This window comes from Sinohyriopsis cumingii, chromosome 16 (genome assembly GCF_028554795.1).
Source record: "Sinohyriopsis cumingii isolate HCF-2022 chromosome 16, ASM2855479v2, whole genome shotgun sequence".
Lineage (NCBI taxonomy): Eukaryota > Metazoa > Mollusca > Bivalvia > Unionida > Unionidae > Sinohyriopsis > Sinohyriopsis cumingii.
The window spans coordinates 18,945,855-18,965,869 of NC_142976.1; the positions used below are offsets into that span (position 1 = coordinate 18,945,855).

At 33.6% G+C, this 20,015-nt stretch overlaps 1 protein-coding gene across 2 annotated transcripts in view; it reads right to left on the reverse strand.

Annotated features, from left to right (window-relative positions):
* The window catches only part of LOC149780019 (outer dense fiber protein 2-like), a 139,408-nt gene extending 119,677 nt beyond the window's left edge, over nucleotides 1-19,731 (reverse strand). The window contains exons 1-4 of one of the 2 annotated variants that reach the window (XM_089936765.1): nucleotides 19,594-19,731; nucleotides 17,346-17,462; nucleotides 6,160-6,309; nucleotides 3,592-3,678 (exon numbers count right to left, since the gene is read on the reverse strand). In XM_089936765.1, coding sequence (XP_089792891.1) covers nucleotides 3,592-3,678; nucleotides 6,160-6,309; nucleotides 17,346-17,462 — 354 coding nt within the window. In that variant the 5' untranslated portion in view covers nucleotides 19,594-19,731. The remainder of the gene's footprint in view (nucleotides 1-3,591; nucleotides 3,679-6,159; nucleotides 6,310-17,345; nucleotides 17,463-19,593) is intronic. The other variant, XM_089936766.1, reaches the window with a different exon arrangement.
* Between the last annotated feature and the right edge of the window lie 284 nt (nucleotides 19,732-20,015).

Consider the following 20,015-nt stretch of genomic DNA (forward strand, 5'->3'; position numbering starts at 1 on the left):
AATAATTATGTACAGCAAGAAAAAAGTGTTCATTATTTTTTCAAATATTAGTATGGTCATCCATTCATCAGAAGTACCTGTAGTAATATGTTTCATATTTTGGGAAATCACACAGACATCATTTTTCATTTAGGACCAATTGCATATAAAAAATGTGCTTTAGGATAAATCCCATGTCGTAATGACTATCGTTCAATAGGAGAAGTGATAATAATTTCAAGATGGCTGTAATGGTCATCATGTTGGAGGCCTAACAGTGCCATTTTTATATAAGACCAACCAGGTATCATACAAAATCTTAGAAAAAATCTTCTGTTCATGAGAAGTAGGCATAAACGGACTTTTATGATGGCTACCATGATGGCCATATTGAAGGTTTGATTGGTGCCATTTTCATTAGGACCAACAAGTCATTATAAGGAGTTCTTTCAGTAAAAATGCCATAACTATGACTGCTTAAGATAAGTAGTGATAAGATTTTTTAAGATGACCACCACAGCAGCCATAATGGTTTTCAGATTGGCAGCATTTTTATTTAAAACCAATCATTAGAAGCTTTTAAGTGACAACACTATGACCAAAGGGATTCTTAGTACATATGACAAAAGAGAATTTAGTGTGGGAAAAAGTAAAATATATAGCAGTACCAATATCGGTTTTCTAACTAGTAATATGTGGGGTGTGTGAATATGGGAATTTCAGAGACAGATGTGAGGGAAGCAATGATAAATCTGGGTAACTAGATCAGCGTCATAGAAACTAATGTAAGTTGGGTGTGAGAACATATCAATAGCAAGTGAAGGTTTTGGGGTTTCATGAAGGCTTTGACAAAATCTGGGTAAACATGTCAGCATCACAGAAACTAATATAAGTTGGGTGTGAGAACAGATCAATAGCAAGTCAAGTTTTTTGGGTTTCATGAAGGCTTTGACAAATCTGGATAAACAGGAGGTCATCATCATGACATTGGATAGCTGGCTCATATTCCCACTGTTTCAGCACCATTTAGTTATGGTATGATCTGGGAAAAGGGAGCTGTCATTCATCTAGTAATGGTTAGCCAATCATAATCTGTATGTGGGGAAAGGCTGTCTGATTACAATATCTGTATATAGATAGATACAAGATATACTGTGGGGTAGAAAGCAGAAGGACACAAAGCAGAAAGAGGGCTGAAAAAGAAAAAGGAACAGCAGATGATAAAATGTACTTGGAAATAAGAATCAGACAGATATATATGAGATGGCAAGTTAAGAGAAGGAATACCTAATAGACATAATAGAGTGATAGATATATATTCTGAGTGGACAAATATAGTGAGAAACAATGTAGAAAAACATTAGTGTAGAATTTAAAAAGGTGGACAGAACTAGCATGTATTTTGAAGATAAACAGTTGATTACATTATGGCTTAGTGATTTAGTTAGTATACCCTTGGTCCCTGCCTCTCCCCGAAGTCAACAGAAAGACCCAATAGGTCAAACAGATAGACTGCACCTAACAGGTCAGAACACCATGTTGCTATAGGAATCCATTTAGCTGAAGGACTGACTGAAGGAGCAACCTGCCTGCCCAAAAATAACAGTCTTTCATGACAAGTGGTCTCTCATGACAGGTCATAACACTATATAATTAATAAATAAGGGCACTGAGAATCAAGTCTCAAAAAACTGATTTACCGTAAAAGATTTTCAAGATGGTCAACATGATGGCAATAGGAGTCCAGACCAGCACCAATTTGATTAAAAACATGAAATCATAAGAAGTCTTTTATTGAAAATCCCATGTTGATACAACCATCCATTTAGGAGACAGTGATAAGCAAAGATTTTCTGCAGAGGTTTTCAAACTGGCTGCTGTGGTGACCTTATTTGGATGTCATATCAGCATAATTTCATTTAGACCAATTAGACATCATAAGAAGTCTTTTAGTGAAAAACCCATGTTGATATGAACACATGTTTAGGAGGACTGGTAACATCATAATTGTCAAAATGACCACTAGTGTCTGTACTGGATGTCAGATCAACACCATGTTTATTTAGTACAAACTACACACTATAAGAAATCTTTTAGTAAAACACCCTGTCAATAGGATTGTCTACTCAGAAGTATAAAAAAAAACAAGATTTTAAAATTGGCCATAGTGTTGTCATACTGGAAGTAAAAGTGGCACAATTTTCATTTAGAATCATTAGACCCTGGGAAGAATCTCTGTGTAAAGTTTCACGGCAGTCCTCCAAGTAGTTTAGGAAGAGTAATGGTTACAAAATTGTGATAATACATAGACAACAGGCCCATGCATAAGCTTTTCCACTCCTGAAAGAAGTACCTAAACAGACAACCCTACACGAGTGCTGTTTTCAAATCCAATTAATAAATTGAGTAATATAATTTTCATTAATTTGTAAGCCTTGACAAAACATTTCCATTTTTTACAGGCTTCATGAATTCTATTTTAAATGGTTACATCCAAAAGCATCAGTTCCGTGACAAAAACATACTTATATTTAAGTCTGTAAAATGACTATAAGGTACATCTGGATGCTTCAAACACTATGCCAGTGACTATTATGACATCATTTGTAATATTCTGGGGTGATTTTATGTATATTGTATATATATGGCCAAATATGATATGGCTTTAGACACCTCATTTCCACATTAATCATGTAATTTAAAAAAAAACAAATACTACATCAATCTTTGCATTCCTGCAAGCTCAACTGCAACATTGTTTCCTTATCTGGTGTTTTCAGTCAATGATTGATTTCATTTGGATTTCTGGAATTTAGGACAAAAATATGGTATCAACCATTTTCATTTGGGACGTTTATTTTCTTTTCCAACAAGGATATTTTTTTCTTTTCTCTCAATAGTGTTTTTGTTGCAAATAAAATAATGTATAGATCAGGTTCATCTTTTTATCAGAGCAAGTTTATTCTTTTTAAAACTAGATGGGAACCAAATATTTATTCATCCACAAAAATGTACCACCACCCCTTCATTAAATGAACAGTCCATAATGGTTGTAAAGTGGGTTTTTTTACATTAGGTAAGTGTCTAATTATACAACTGAATGCAAATCATTGTGATTAGATTGACAGTCTTGGCTGTTATCTGTTATGATAAGCACATTATATAATAATTTATACATCTGTTTATGTTAATAAGCAAGTTAACTTTATAAGTGACAATTGTTCAGGATGTATTTTTCCACATTATACACAGACAGGTTCCCATTCCTACGGTTTCTGCAAGTTGACACTCTTAATGAGAGATGGGAACCAGACTATAGCTACATGCAGTCATTAAATCTTTTGCATACTGTTCATTCAAAAGCCTAGATTGACGTATAAAGAGGACCTGTTCACTTTTTCTATAAACTGTCTACCTGCATTGCTACTGCACCCAAGAAAGCAGACAGCATGCAAAAGAAAATGTGATTCAACCAGACTGCATACTCCATCTTGTCTCCAAGGGCAACTTTAGTGAATTTAACAGTGATAATTAATAACAATAATGTATTTTTTCCACATGCAAACATAAATGAACATAACATGAGCCATGCAGAAACCTGAAAAATCATACCCAAGAGTTGGTCCACACTTTTTGTTTTCTACTCCTAGAACTACTTTTATCATTCTTACTGGCTTTTCTCCCAAGCAGTGATATCCACTTGCACATTCGAGATTGAGAGAAAAAATATTAGATGAGTAAAAGGGTACAAAATTGCTATAAGCAACACCATTAGGTGGCTTTTAAGTTTTATTATAATACTATAAAAGAAAGTCATATATTTCTTACAACTGTGAGTACATCATAATGCAAAGAAACAAGAAACTAGAACTACCTGTATGTTTTTTTTAATTACACCTTTCCCTCCCACTCCAACTTATTCTTATAATGCATACCCAAATCAACTGCATAAGTTATGTGTCTTCTTCCTATAAATTCATGTACAAAATTTGGTCCAAAAATATTTAAATGTCACTCATAGCAATATTTTTTAATTTTTTGGCCTAAGACCACATCTCATGGAGCTCAAGGCAGAGGCCTATAATCATACCCCATTAGCAGATGGTCACAAATGGGCAAACTACATACCTAATGGAACACCTATACACCAAGTTTGGTGATTTTCCACCCAGCAGTTTTGAATATGTGATAATGGACAGATGGATGGAATGACAGATGAAAAGAAACAATGTCCCATTACTAAAGTTTACGGATAATGCATACACTTACTTATAAGTCAAGTCAAACTGCAAGCTGCACAGACCTGACATTGCATAATGCACCAGCAGATCTGGGTCTATGCAGTTTGCTAGAAGTAATCAGTAGAACAAACAAAGACCCTAATCTGCAGGTGCAACATGTGACAATAAATCAGGGTCTGTGTTGCTTGCAACAGGACTTAGACATGAGTATATATGATTAAATTAAATAACAAAAATCGAACTTCAAACTTCAGTAATCCAAAACAAGAAAATAAGTTAATTCAAGTAAGGTCTTTTCGCAAATAAAACCTATCAATATAGGATAGTTTCACTGTAAACTGAACTGTATATCATCTTCGTGTTCCCACTTTTAAATAACTGAAACGTTACACTGCAAATGTAGAAATAAAATATGCTACAGGTCATAAGTACTTTCAGTTGATTCTTATGACTATTATGTACATAACAGATATGTAAGCTAGATCCAACTGCAAACAACACAGAATCTGACTGTCCTTTCCATAATGTGCCATCAGATCAGGATTTATGACCTTTGCTCTACTGATTCCTCCTAACAAAACTGAATAGACCCAGATCTGCCAGCACATTATGTGACAAAAGATTTGGATCTGTGCAATTTGCTTTTGGATCCATCTTATGAATACAACTGGTAATTTGCCTGTAAAATGAACTAAAACAACTTTATAAATGATGTGTTCTCTTCCATCATATTTTACTTGGCTGAAACAAAATTTATCTGACAAAGTAGTTCAATCAATAATACTGCTGATCCCAATAGCCCTTTACCATTAGTTAATGAGTGACAAACTGGTGCACATTCTATACTGGTGCTAGAATTCATATAGTAGTCACCAAATCTTGTCTGAAAATATACAAACTGGTTTGATTTAGCCCTAATCAACTTTTCTTCTGACCTCTTTTCAGCAAGTATTTTCTATACTAATCCCCCTTTTCTGTAAAAGTTTCTTTATAAGGTAATAAAAGTTAGATTTATTGCTAAATTATACATCTCTGCATATTTATATTCTTCCAAAACGTTTAGCTGGTTACATCATTTATGCAACATCAAAAATATACTATTGTAACATTGTAGCTGACACCAATGACTTAAAGCAAATATCTGCACAACATACATGTCCCTAAATTTTAAAATGCCAAATATGCTGTTTTTCTTACAATCACCCCACCCCCATATGACAACTAATTGTTGTAGGTTGTTTTGGTGATCACTATTGTTAACATAGACATTCAAAACTTGACAAAAGTGCGCAAAAGCAAATACAACATAATGCATCACCTGGAGATTTCCTACAACCTTGCATTGATCTCTTAATATTTATTGTAAATATTAGCAGGGCCATGGAAAGAATGGCTCTTGTGTCTCTTACTATACACTGGAATATGTGTTGATCTGGCAGCTTAGTACAGTGGAGGAATATACAGGCAAATTAAATATTGTACCTGTCACTATTTCTTACATGCAAGTTCTTTCACCTGTCATGAGATCTCATTTTTAAATAGAAAGTACATCAAAATTTGGAATATTTATTTTAAAGAAGTTCAATATCATTTGGTAGATGGATATATAAGTTATGAGTATATAACACTAAGGAAAAGTACATGATGGGGAAGAAAGGATGGAAAAGGATGAGGCACATTTGATACATGTAGTAAAAAAGAACACAATAAAAACTAAGAAGAAAAAAAATGGCCACAAAGAATTAAATTTTAAAAAATCACAACTATTTTGCTCCAATTTTTGCTAAATATTTTAGACTGCAGCAAAGGCCATGACTATCATAAAAAAATGTTTTCTTTCAAAGTAAATATGGACAGAACATAAGGTGATATTTGATTCAGATAATGCACACACTACACATGGCTGTGAAAGTTAATCAAAAGGAACAGCACCACACACCTGCCAAGATACCTTTGCTCCTTTAGTAGCCCTTCCTGGCGGTGGTACCCAAGGCTCACTAGGGCTTTTACTTCTTGCCCTGGCGGAGGCAGCCCTACGTGCTGACTTTGAACGACCTGACCTAATGTTATCATGGGAGGCTAATTTGCCCTGCAAGACAATAAAAAAAGAAATTAAAATATTGTAATATCAAACATTTTTGCTGGCCTAATGATATGCAGAAGGATTTAACAAAACAAAATATATACAAAATATTAACAAACACTAAACTAGTGATAGATAACAAATTTTCAGACACTTTTTACAAAATCATTTGACCATTACCACCCAACCCCAAACCCTATGATGCTACACCAATATCCAAAATGTTCACTCTCATCTATTCATCTTTGAGAAACATCAGACTAAATATGACTACCCACTATCAATCAATAGAGACAGAGTCGTAGTTAAACACAAACAAAAAACTACTTTTAAATGCAACCATTTTTTGGTCGCCTTTTTCTATAAAAATGATGGTGAAACACTGCAAGCAAAACCTCATGTCATCCAATGGCAGTGTCACTTCAATATATGTATTAAAGGTTTTGTACAAGTCCATAGCTTCAAAAAAAATTTAGACTACATTCCATGGAACTCTTGCTATGCGCAATCAAATACCATAAGTAGTACAGCCCTAACTTTTAAATAATAAAAAAATGTTATTTGTTACATGTCTAGTTAGCAAACATACAAAATTTACCATACCAATGACCTCACCTATCTCAATGCACATTATTTTTATTTGATTTTCATGAGGACACTGAAATGATAAGCAACTTCAGGACAAAGTAAAATTAACTGAAAAGGTTGTTTCCTTGCCCTGGATAGTTCATGAATATTAGAATTTTCCCTTTCGTCAGACCATAAATATCTTCAAAGTTTAAAATTTTCAAAAATATCACACTGCCTTCATCAATGAGTACTGTTGATCACATGATTCATAATTGTCACATGATATGAGGATAAGTCACATGATCAAGAGTAATTGCTGAGGAAGGCTGTGTGATATTACAGAAAATTTCAAAGTCTAAGATATTTATGTTCTGAGTAAAGGAAAATTGTAATAAAAATAAAATAATTTTAAGGTCATAACAAAGTAATCAGGTATTTTTTCCTACCCCAAGGACTGATCTCATAACAAGTTTCCACATGACAAACTGTCATGTTATAAGCAAGGAACAATAGCCAGATTGCAACATGTATATGCTAGACCCTGAGGCTAATTATTTGCTTTATAAATGATGCAAGTGTAAGCCGACATCAAAAAGACGGGTGGGAAACCAGTTGTATATAACATGACCATAGGAACTTGTTACTGGCGCCTTATTTGGCTGCAAGCGATTCACAGGTAAGTGGCATGAATTGCCGGCGTTGGGCTCAAAGGAACATCAAGTGGGGGCTCATAAATCCACCCTTGACAGACTGCCAGGGAGGGGGCTATGTCTGCTAATTATGTAGACCATGGGTGAATCGACATCCACTCGGAATTGAGCAAGACATGGCCACCATTGGAATCACAAGTTTAAATCTAGTGTCTTGAAACTAAACGTCAATAGTGCTAAACCATCCTGCGGTAATTACATAAGGAAGTTATAAGCTACTCGACGTCATTCAAAATTGGCGGGAAACATTGTTATTCTGGGAATTACCCTGGTACAGTTGGTCCCGAGTCTCTGGAAGACAAGAAAAGGAGAGACCAGAAGTGGAGTTAGTGGAAGGGTGAAGGATGTGGTTGTTGGACTGAAGAGGTACTGGGTACCAGTCAAGAAATACTACAGATGAGTAGAAACACAGGACACTAAGTCAGATGATGAAATAGGTCATCACTTGGTCAAGTGAAAGATGAGTGATAGGGTTTTGAACATTGAATTTCATTTGAGGAAGGATTATCTATAATTGAATGGCATTAAATCTGTTGTTTACTTGAATTTCACCTTTTGTGTAGTTAGTAATTTAACTGTCGGCATCGCTGACTGGGGGCTCGGAGCTTTGTATTTTCACTTTCATTGCCAGAAACTTGTCGGAGGTAGGGTAATCACAACTTATTGTTTATTAGCCCTTTGCTAAATAAGCCATTATAAATTTGAACAAGAGACTCAAGAATGCCTCAGGTGACTAAACCTGGCTGACATTTGGCTAATAGCCAAATGCAAAAGCAACTGACACAATTATTTTGATCAATAGGATGCATTTTTTTTTCAAGAATCCTCTTCCAAAACCTGCTGACTGCATGTGTTATATAAAAGCAGTTTCAAGGTTCCTCCAGTTTTTATATTTTTATCCATATCTGATGTTACATCAACATCATTTGTCAAATACTGAAAGACCTCTTTTAAACAAAATTGTGTAAATGTTTGTTTTTTAACTTTTAGTAATGGCCACATATTTAATGGTAGATCAGCATCAAAATCCTATGATGGTATATTGGAATATGGCACACAATCTGCTACTGATTTTAACATATGGCAGAAGTGAACCCAAATGACAAATTTGTTTTCATATTGTATGAATGTACATTGACGATGTTGAAATTAGAGCAATGAATTGCTGCAATTTGCGAACTCCATGTCCCCCAATTTCTTGTGTGCCCCTTGGGTGTGCTTCTATCCATGATTATTTGTCCTACTGATCATGTAGCATAAGTGGTTTGAGCATCCACCTCGGATGCACGAGGTCACAGGTTCAAAACCCGCCTGAGTTATACCAGCTGCTACACTTGGCACTCAGCATTAAGAGGTTAGTGTTAGGACTGGTTGGCCTGGTGTCAGAATAATGTTACTGGGTGGGACATGATGCTATTGTCTGCAACATGATGCCCCAGTACCCAGCATCACAATAAACTGCCACACTATAGACATTGTTGAAATATGACTGAAAAAGCATTAAAGCTACGTTAGCAATTCAAAATACACAAACGCACACACATCAATACAGCTGGAACAAACATGCATATATGTTAATTCACATGATGGTATTCGAATGGTCACTTTAGAAATATTGGTACGGTTACATTTTGTTTGTTACATTAGATTTTAAAAGCAAGAGTTATAATTAACCAGTTTAACCAACAACAAAAAAAAGAATTCTTTCTCGACGGACATAAAATGAGAGATATGTTTCGTTCATGAACACAAATATGGGAAAAGGTTCGTATAATTTACTATAATGAAGAAAACTATGATCAGGAGTTAAATAATTAATAGAAAGTGGTATCGTTTGGAGTTAAATCTTTTTTTAAATATCAAAGGAACGTACCCCCCAGCTAAACAATTAGCTCTACCAATCAAGGTTAAAGAGAATATATTTATATTTATATTTATAAATATTTATGTCAAAACTTTAGAATAAGCAATTTTCTTCCCTTCCCTTCAAGACGAGTTTGCTGTTTTAGAGGTTTCTGTTCGTAATTGTTTAAAATTTATTTTATTTTTATGTTTTGTCTTCTCATCGACACTCAGTAGGTTTGAATTTTTTTAAAAACTTAACACTTCATGTTGTTACTTAAAAATCAAACAAACTGACAGCAATGTTCATCTGAGACTCATTTGTGGCTGCGATGATACATTACGTCGCCAAAGTAATGAAAGCATTCTTGGCAACAAAAATTGATTTCATCATCAGTAATTTCCTATGATTTGCTGGTAAAATCCAGATCATCCACCCCCACACACAGACATTATTTGTCCCTTTCAAATTCTGTGTGCTCTCTAGAACTGTGAGACAGAGGGCCACGGTGTCATTTGTATCTGGAACCCTATGTGCGACGCTGACTAGACAACTATGGAAACAATCTAATGTACTTACTCAAATTTCACAGAATATTTTATTATTTCTCCTTTTTGGTACTCTAAAAAGACTGAAAGTATCACAGATATGTCTTTGCTTCCTGACAGCTAACAGACATACATGTATCTAGGTTCCCTTTAAACAAAATTTATATTAGCTACCTTTTGTCTTTTTGTGCAGTGACTCTGAACGAGCCATTGTTTATGCACCAGAAGCTATTTTTACATTCAATATTCACTTTCAATACAATAATCCCAAAATAGTTACTATTATTATTATAGCATGAATTCAGATATAACACAACTGTGTGGCTCTGGAATATTTGTATATTTGTTCATGAAATAATATGAAAAGTATTTCAAAGTACCAAAACTAACACGTACAATGTTATTTATCACTCTGAGGAAGAGATCCTGCAAAAATTCAAATAATGCAATCATAGTATGGTTTCCAAGATATATGATAATTTAACTTATATCTTGAAGAAGTACAAAGTTTTGAGCCAAAAGAAACAAGAGTTTGTTTTAATAATTTGGCAAGATGTGACATTCTTGAACAAAAATCATCAATTTGACTGCATCTTTGTTGATATAAATAAAGATGTTCAAAGTTTCTATGATTTGCGAATATTCATTTCAAATGTGTCAGTAGTCAATCACTGCCCTTTCATCTTAAATTCTTTGCCTAATTATGAAAGAAGTCAGCTCTTTAAAAAGCTGATTTTTGTAAATCTTATTGTTACTGAACTATGAACAATAAAGCCACTAAGTCTTCTCCATTTTTCTTCAATGCATTCTGTGTACAATTTTCGCTCAAGGAAAACAAGATTCTCATCTGAATTTATAAATCAATTAATTTCAGTAATTGCTAATCATCAAAATTAATCTCACCACTAAAAGGTTCTTCAAATTATGGATAATGATTTTTTCATAGAAAAAAAAAGAGAAATCCAGCAATACAGACACATAACTTTGTGGTATTATCAATTATCACAGTCAGTTGACAAGTAAATAGTCTTGCATGTCCTATAAAAATGACCCTGTTGTTCCTTAACAATTATTCTTGCTGAAGTCATTCAAATAAAATAGGGGTCAATCAAAGTGTTGATCAGTAGGTATTTACAACGGTAAGATAAAGAAATGTAGAGCTTTTTCTGTTTAAGGAAAACTAGAAACCCCTGCCAGGATTAAGTCCAGAGTTAAATAAATAGAATTAGCTTCAAGATTTAGTGTTCAGACGTCAAGCAATGATGTGGCAGTCTGAAAAAAATTAAATTCTTACCAGAATTTATAAACTGATTAATTTGCCCTATCATTTTAAGCAAAAGCAATAGATTATCAATGCCTACTAAATCAGTCATCATACATTTGTGCTGAAACAAGTTTATGGACCGAATTGTCGGAAGATTTTGTGTTGCCACATACATGTAAAACAAACCCCACACCACCCTTCATCTTAACCCTTTCTATTTTTAGCTTTTGTGATGCCACATACATGTAAAACAAGCCCCACACCACCCTTCATCTTAACCCATTCTATTTTTTACCTTCAGATCATTCACATATACACAGGAAACTGTTCTTCCAGTGTTAACACTGACTGGAACAAAGCTGTAGGGGAGGAGAGATTGGCTAAAACAATCAATCATTCTACTCCCTGCTTTCTGCTATGCAGTGAAGCAAAGTCTTAGTTATCAAACAAATGTTTCAATGAATACTGAGTTTATTTCATTTTTTTTCTTCCTCTGTTCTTTAGAAAATGACTTTAAAGAACTCACTCACTATCAAAAGGTTTACTCCCAAACTGGGTTCAGGCATTTGAAATATACACACAACTGTCATTGCAAGAGAATTATTTTAGTCTCATTTGACTTGAAGTGAAGCATTTGTTAGAAATTAGAGTTCAAGGAAAAGTCCTATTTCAATCACACACTTTATAGATTTTAATACTTTAAATGGGCAGTCACCAAAACTACATGTATAAACAATTTAAAATATACCCAATGTTATATCAAGATTCTAAAATACACACTAATATCTCTACACTAAGAGATTTACACATATCTGATTTAATATATATATTTGAATTTAATTGTTTGTTTGCCAGTTTTAAATTTTTATTTTTCTTACATGCTAATGTAAATTTATTCACTAGATGATACTTTTTCAGAAAATTGTTTGACCTTGACTGTTAGTTTATAAACAACAAGTGTTGATTTAAATTCTGACCTGGATTCAGAATTAGTAAACAAAGTTCTATTTTATTTTAAAATGATTGGTTGTTGTCAAGGTCATGATGGAACTACGTGGGTTAAGAAGTAAACACTTTTTTTATATTTTTATTCTGGGAATAAAACCACTGGTCTAATCAAGGCCATATTCTGTGTATGTGATATAAACATGATCATGTGACCCACCCCACCCCGATTTTGCAACTTGTGGGAATTTCGAAACTGCGTCTTATGATACAATATAATCTTTGTTTGGAGAGAGATTTCTCAGTTTTGGGCTTTTCATACTGATGTAAAGTTAATTTGTTGTAGCCAGATTTGAGCTATAATAATTCTTCAGATCAGTTGGATTTTAAAAGGATCAATTCTTTATTCTCTGGAAATATTTTTAGGAGTGCTCATACAGAAATTTTGGAAAGACACTGCTTACAAATTTAATTTGGATTTCCAACACCGGAGTGCCATTATTTGTATTTCTACAAGGAACTGTAGATAAGCACAGTACTGACTACAGCATACATCATCGTCATCCATCTTGGATTTTCCATCAGGATTCAGACTTTAAATTATTAGAACATTAATTACTAGGACTTTTGCAATTCGTGGAGTATTCTTAGATTATTTTTGGATCTGATTCTTGAAACTGTAAGTTCTTCTTCTTTTTTCATTTTTACAGAATTTTACAGGAAAATAAATTATTTGTTAAATTTTAAAAAGCTTGTTGTTTTCACTCTTTCTGTGTTACCGTTTATTTGAGCCTAAACATGTAACACAGAGCCTGTTCTGAAGAAAATAATCATGTACCCAAAAAATGGCTGGGGGTGGGTGGGTAATAAAAGGAGATGCAGAAATACAAGCTTTTGAATTAATGAAGATAAACTAGTCTGAAATACGGTACACTTGTATTCTAACAACTTATATTTGTGTAGAACATTCCATAATCTGTGAAGTACTGTACATGTACATGAAAAAGTATAAATCACATACTATGTTATTCATATATCAGTCACACCCCATTAGAAAACACAAATATAGCAAATTAAAAAATGTTATTCCTAACCTGATTTATATCTGATTGTTACTAAACAATTCACTATGATACTGTCACCAGTAGTATGTGGCTACAGTTTTTTTTAATACATACAACAGGTGTACTAAAACTGGATTCTGGACAGCCGGAGGAAGCTATCATCTTGCTGAGGCTACCCAAGACATGAAGCTATTTATAGGAAAACTATAAAATTTTTACAAATTAAAAACTTTACCAAACATCTTTGCGAGATACCCCATCTTCAATTAACTCAATGGCCAGATATCTATAGTTTCAAAAGAATGAAAACTTTATTTGCACTGTATGCCACAGTTGGTAGCAATCACAAGCATAAACTTTTTTCCAGCAAAAAGGAAACTTTCAGGACATAATAAACATGTTCCAGTCACTTTGGAAAATGCAACACTCCTCCAGATGTTACTGCTTTTATTTCAGTTTTATTTTCTTTGAAGAAAGGTTCTTTGCATTTACTGAAGATTGTAGTCAGCTTCTTTGATGAAGGGTGCATGTGTTCTTGAAGGTACCACTAAAAGACAGTTTTGGAGAACCTTAACAAATGCCTGTTTCATGTTGCAGTGGCAACATCAAATAACTATAACACTGAGACTGAATTCTCTTTTACTTGCTTAGTATTTACAGTACTTCAAAGATATTCAGTTTTCTTTGAAGTTTCAGCAAAACTATTTTTTTCTACATACATTTTTAAAAAAAGAATTAACCATTGTTTGGTCGACTGTAGCAGTTAGTTCCTGCCTTCAAAGGTTAGTCAATTGTAGCTAGTCCTGATAGCATGACTAATGGTGTGTATCATAGCAACACAGAACTCAAGCCAGCTGTCAGTATAAGTGGATTATTATATAACAATGCATTGTTACGATGGTTTGTCAATATGAACAAGAATTTGTCTATGTAACAATAGATTCCAGCGCATTATATATCAAGTTTGAGACTTCCTTTCATTGTGTCTCTGAATTTCTCTATTCAAAACCTAAGATTGTATATAGGGCATAACCGATTAGCATTTTTCTACTGATTTCCGATTCCGGATTTTGGGCATGAAATTTTTCCGATTCCGGATACGATTCAATTAATCGGAAATGCTAAATTAAAAGGTTTTTCAAATCAACTTTTTAAACCGTGTTACACACGTTTTGCATATCACACCAATGTCACAAGGGGAAGGATATGGCAGGACTATAGCAAAATGCAACGAAGTTCAAAGCCACAAAGAATCCATGAAATTTTTTATTTTTTTGCCAGTTCCGACCCATTCTTTGTTCAACAATTAGTTGATCTTGCCGCCAGGCTTTTATTTTCCCGCCTTAATCATTTATGTCGGCAAGCGGCCAGTTCCATCCTGTACTTTATTCAACAATTAGCTGATCTTGCCGCCATGCTTTAATGTCGCGGTCAAATAAAAATAAAACAGGCTTTTGTTTGGTCCTATAAAGTTGGCCTCTTGCGGAATCATTTTCTTTTAATACCTCATTAGCATGTGTCAATGTATTCAATATTATGCCTTCATTATTGAGGATGTTGACATAAACGGGTAGGACTGTATTATATATTTTAATAAATTTAAATCTTTCGGTCTAACTCAAGTATTATCGTTTCACCCCGTTGCGTTGACCATATTGGACTTTTCTGACTTCTTATTTAACTTTATTAACGCACTATCGAATGATACACAGTGTTAGACACGGTGCTATAGAAATTCAACTTTATTATTTTTATTATCCGAATCGGTCGTTCCTGCCTTGTCCGACTCCGATTAATCGGAAGTTCATACTATCCGGTGGAATCCAATTTCCGGATCAAAAGTCGGTTATGCCCTAATTGTATATATACAAGTTTAAACAGACAACAATGTTGCCAAAAAAATCACCAGCTGGTATATTGTGTTGCAAATGAAAAACAAATCACAATTTGTGATATTGGTGAAGCCCAGTGTTATCCCTGAATAATTTTTTACATGTTATTTTACGCTCTGTAGAAAAGAAAAATTATTCTTTCATGTACAAGAAAAATACATGTATATCAAATTTCAGGAGCCATATCACAATCATCTTGTAGTAGAATTCATATGCGATCTCTTCCCCAAAATGATAGTAAACTTGTACACTTTGGTGAAAGTTTAACTGTGTAGTAATATTTATATTTGACAATGTTTGAAACCTTTCAACTACATCGATGGAATGGTGAGCAATGTTAACACATTGTCCCAGATAAGCCGCTGGTTGTAAGGTCCGAGGTTGAAGTATTGGTCTCATATGATGCAAGTGCCTTATTTACTAGTGTACTTGTTGATAATGCCTTGTCAGTTATTAATGATAGATTATCTTCACACAGTACCCTTGCACACTGGACACCACTGTCACCACAACAAGTAAAAAGACTGCTGGAGTTGTGCTTGAAGTGCACATACTTCATGTATGATGGAAGTTTCTGCCTTCAAATACATAGAGCTGCTATGGGTTCATAAAAAGCGATATTTAATGGACATCAAAGACCAAGTTCAAATTCATCTGAAGTATCACTGCACATCCACATTGTTTGCCCTTGCCATACTATAACTCAGTAAAAATCCGAGCTCGGGAACAGGCCTGGCTCAAGCAGGGGGTTAAGGAATTGATCTACATCCGTGCACACAAACTGACGCTTAATAGGGACAGAGGCTGTTGCAACCTGCCACATATCTGGAATATTTCTGTTAACATCACTCACCATTCCATCAAGTGATGTTAACAGTCAGAAGGGATTAAATCAGTCTGCGGATGAAGTCCTTAGCATGAGGACAAAATCTTCAGGTTAGCTTTCTCTAATGTTTGTGGATGTAGTGGAAAAGTTAAAAACATTGTCAAATAAAATCTTTTTATGTTATCTTTGTACTTTATGAAAGAAAAATTTGTTTGTGTCCTAGAAATATACATGCATGAAGTTTACAGATGCAAAGATCAAACCAAAATCTATAACAATGAATAGATCTATTTTTAAATTAATAAAATGCAATGTGCATACTTAATGTGTATGATACTTCATTTTTCAACTGTGATGATTTTTGGAGTGAAAACTTTTTAATGTTTCTTTTTCCTTATTTTCGCATTTGTATCATTTACCAATTCTTAATGGAAAAAAATTATTTCATTCAAACTTCACAACCGCTTCCTTTTCAAAGGAACCTTCTTGGTGGAGGGGTATCAAATTTAGTTCAGTTATGTATGCAATCACACATTTGGGAGTCAATGCTGTAAAGGCACAGAGTAAAATCAATAATTTAGTAACTTATTTTATGACTATGAAAGAATTCAGGTCTTCTGTGTCTTTCTGAATTTAGGGTGTTACAAGATAAAAGTATTTTAAAAAATATTCTAGTTGCTAAAAAGAAGGCGTTTTCTGATCAAAATAATACCCACCTATACCAGTCAACTGCCATCAGTGAGCATGGAGATTAGTAGTGTAAACCCAAGGAGATATAATAATAATAATAATAATGAGGACTTTGTATAGCGCCTAATCTTTAGAAGCTCTAAGTGCTTTACAACATTAGACAACACCTATAAGATAAGAAACATAATAATATTACAAAACCAAACAACATGAAATTAGACAAGCATTAAACAATAAAAAAAACATGCTAAGAATATTTCAGGTAGGAAACATTATTAGGTCTTTAAGTTTGTTCCTGCAGTCGAAATAAGTGAGTTTTGAGAGCCCTCTTGAACATGATCACTGTGTCTTTGTGTCTAAGTTCAATGGGCAATATATCAAAACTAAACATTTTGGGAGAAAATTCACCTCCCTTTAGTATGAAAGGGTTATATTTTCTAAATACAGTGGGATTTATACAAGCAAATAAAAGCAGGAATTGCAGATATGATGCATGGATCTCATCTAGCATATTTCATTAATTTTCCTGCATGATTTTGAAAACAAAATTAGCATCAATTAGACAATTATGCATCCTAGAATATACTCTGTAAACAAAAGCATACTGAAAACTCTTGAACTGTCAAAGATGTACATGAAAATACTCCTCAAATTGGAGAATTCTGATTCAGCAAGTCAAGTGATACATACTGTGACAACTTTAGCAGACTTCTTCTTTGGCTGCTTAACATGCACATGGACAGGGACATCATCTTCTACATGAACATGGACGGGAGAAGTGGCCCTTAAGCCCTTCTCAACCGTCATCTGCAATATAAGTAAACAGAATATAAGAATCCTTATTTCTTTTCTCAACATGTCTACATATTTCTCATGTCAATGCTCTGAGCATACGGACTTCTTACATCTATGACAAATAAAAGGACTCATTCCCATCACAAAAGTAGAAGGGATACTCTTTGTCCGCTTGCTCAGGAGTCACTTTACATTACAAGACTTTGTAAAAGGGCTCAAAATTAATGCTAATCCACTAATCCAAGATCCACAAATCTGCAGTCAGATCAATAAAGTACCATCCCTCACAAATCATTTGCATCAGTAAACTATTATACCATTAACAACTGGATATATATCTCATAAAAATGATGTGACATGTCCTTTTATGGCTACGTAATCTGCTTTTTGTGTTAACTGAGTACAGTACCTGCCAGTAGCTCCTAATTTTGTCTAATTTAATGATTTTTGTCAGTGTCATGCCTGATAACTAATAGGATGAGGATCAAGATCATGGTGAATTCATCTAATATACTCTTTATAATATGAAAATTAAAAATTCAGTTTTCAACCACTGCTCATTCTATCAGAAATGGACAAAAATTATTCCTTTTTATCTCAATAAAATTTTACAACTTGCATAACATACATAACAGGACAAAGATAAAAAAGGTTTCTGATTTCAAGTTTTACAATTAGGGTTGGCAGGTCATTTTTTTAAAACATCATATGTATTTAAAATGATTCTTTAAAAATATTTATTATTCTTATATTTTTTAACATGGGGGAAAAAGCATGAGGACTTGACGACTGGAAATGTTTTTTTTGTTTGGTCTCGCCACGTACTGTTTGAGTATTGTTTAGAAATATCACATAAAAGCTAACACACACACATATGATTCATTCAAATTAATCTGAAGAAACAAAAATATAACAGAAGAGATAAATTAAGCACAGCACAGTTGACAGACATTGTGTGACATCATGAGCATACAGTGTACTCATTGACACTTTGAAACTTTAGAGATTTGTTGCAATATGGCATGTGCACAATTTGATATGTAAAAAAAAATGGGTGAAAGATCAAAAGTTTATTTTTCTAATGAATTTTGTTCCCAAAAAAGATTTTATCTATTTTTTAATTCAAAATGCTTTTTATTTCAAAATGTTGAGAAACAAAAATTAAAGTTCAAAAGCCTCAAAACATTTAATATTATGTATAAGACAGATTTTCCATTTGTATGGAAAACCATTATTAGAATCAGAATATTTATTAGAAAATAAGATGCATTTTATAGTGTAACTTTTTGTTTTATTGCAGCTCCAGGTGAATAAATGTTTCAGTCTGAAGTAATAATATTCATATTCTATTTACTGAATACAAAATAAACTGTAATAATGTAAAATATTGCTAGCAAGTACAAACTTGCTACACAGTCCCCAAAGGGTACTTGCCATTCATCCCCACAACCTTCAAATCTCACGGTAATGAGAAAGATCAACAAACACGATCTTGTTTTCAGCATTATTTATGAACATTGAATATATACAGGGTCCAGCTGCAGGCTTTTTAATTTCTATCCTCCTCTAATACTATTTTGAAGTGGAGGACAACACAGGTCGTAAAATTATGCAGTCTCCTCCACGTGTAGCATATAGTCATTTACTATCAGTACACAACAGCTGGTAGGCATACATAATTTATAATGTTAACATGCACCAGCTGTTAACTTTAGTGTAGCCAGCCTTTGGTAACATATTACTTTTCTTTCTTAAAATTTCAAGGTTTGCAAGAATATTATTGGATTGTTTCACACATATACTTTGATATATAATTAAATAAGTGAATTAGTCCTAAACATCGATATTAGGGCTCAGTCAGAACAAGGGCGGTAAATACGATTCCTGTCGGAGCAAGTTGGTCATTATGTGTTATTTTGTTAATGCTTTTCGTTTGCGTATGCAAGCATTTCTCGGATTTAAACTTTTAATCCTAATAAACTGAGATAAACAGTTTTACTTTGTATTATATTCAACTGGAGCACGGTATTTCAAATCTTTAGAAATAAAAAGGACATTGCAAAATCGATTTTGTCCAGACTTGCCCTACGAGTCTTTCGCAGCCACAAATTTCAGACCGATTTTCATGTACAAGTGAACCTACCTTCTTGTTTTTCAAAATGTTTGCAGTTTTAAACCGACTTTCAAATAAATTGGCTAACTATCAATTTTAATTAGTTAAGCTGTTGCATAGAAAATCTTGTCATAAGTTCTGACAGCGTTATAGTGCGGAATGTTTACAATGGATGCAACCCAACAAATATGATTGGTTAGTTTTGATAGATATACTTTTCTCACCTTTAGTGCAAAATATTTAAGATGGGAAGTAACTCCTGGTTAAAGTCGTTCAAGTTAAATGACTTCATGCGGCTAATGTAAACCAGGAGTTACAACATTATTTCATAACCTGATTACAAACAAGAAATTGCAAACACAGTTTTAGTTCACTAAATATTTTTGACTTTCGAAAACATATCCGGAATTTAGGAAAAAGTCCAGCTTATTTATTTTTTATATCTATTTTTA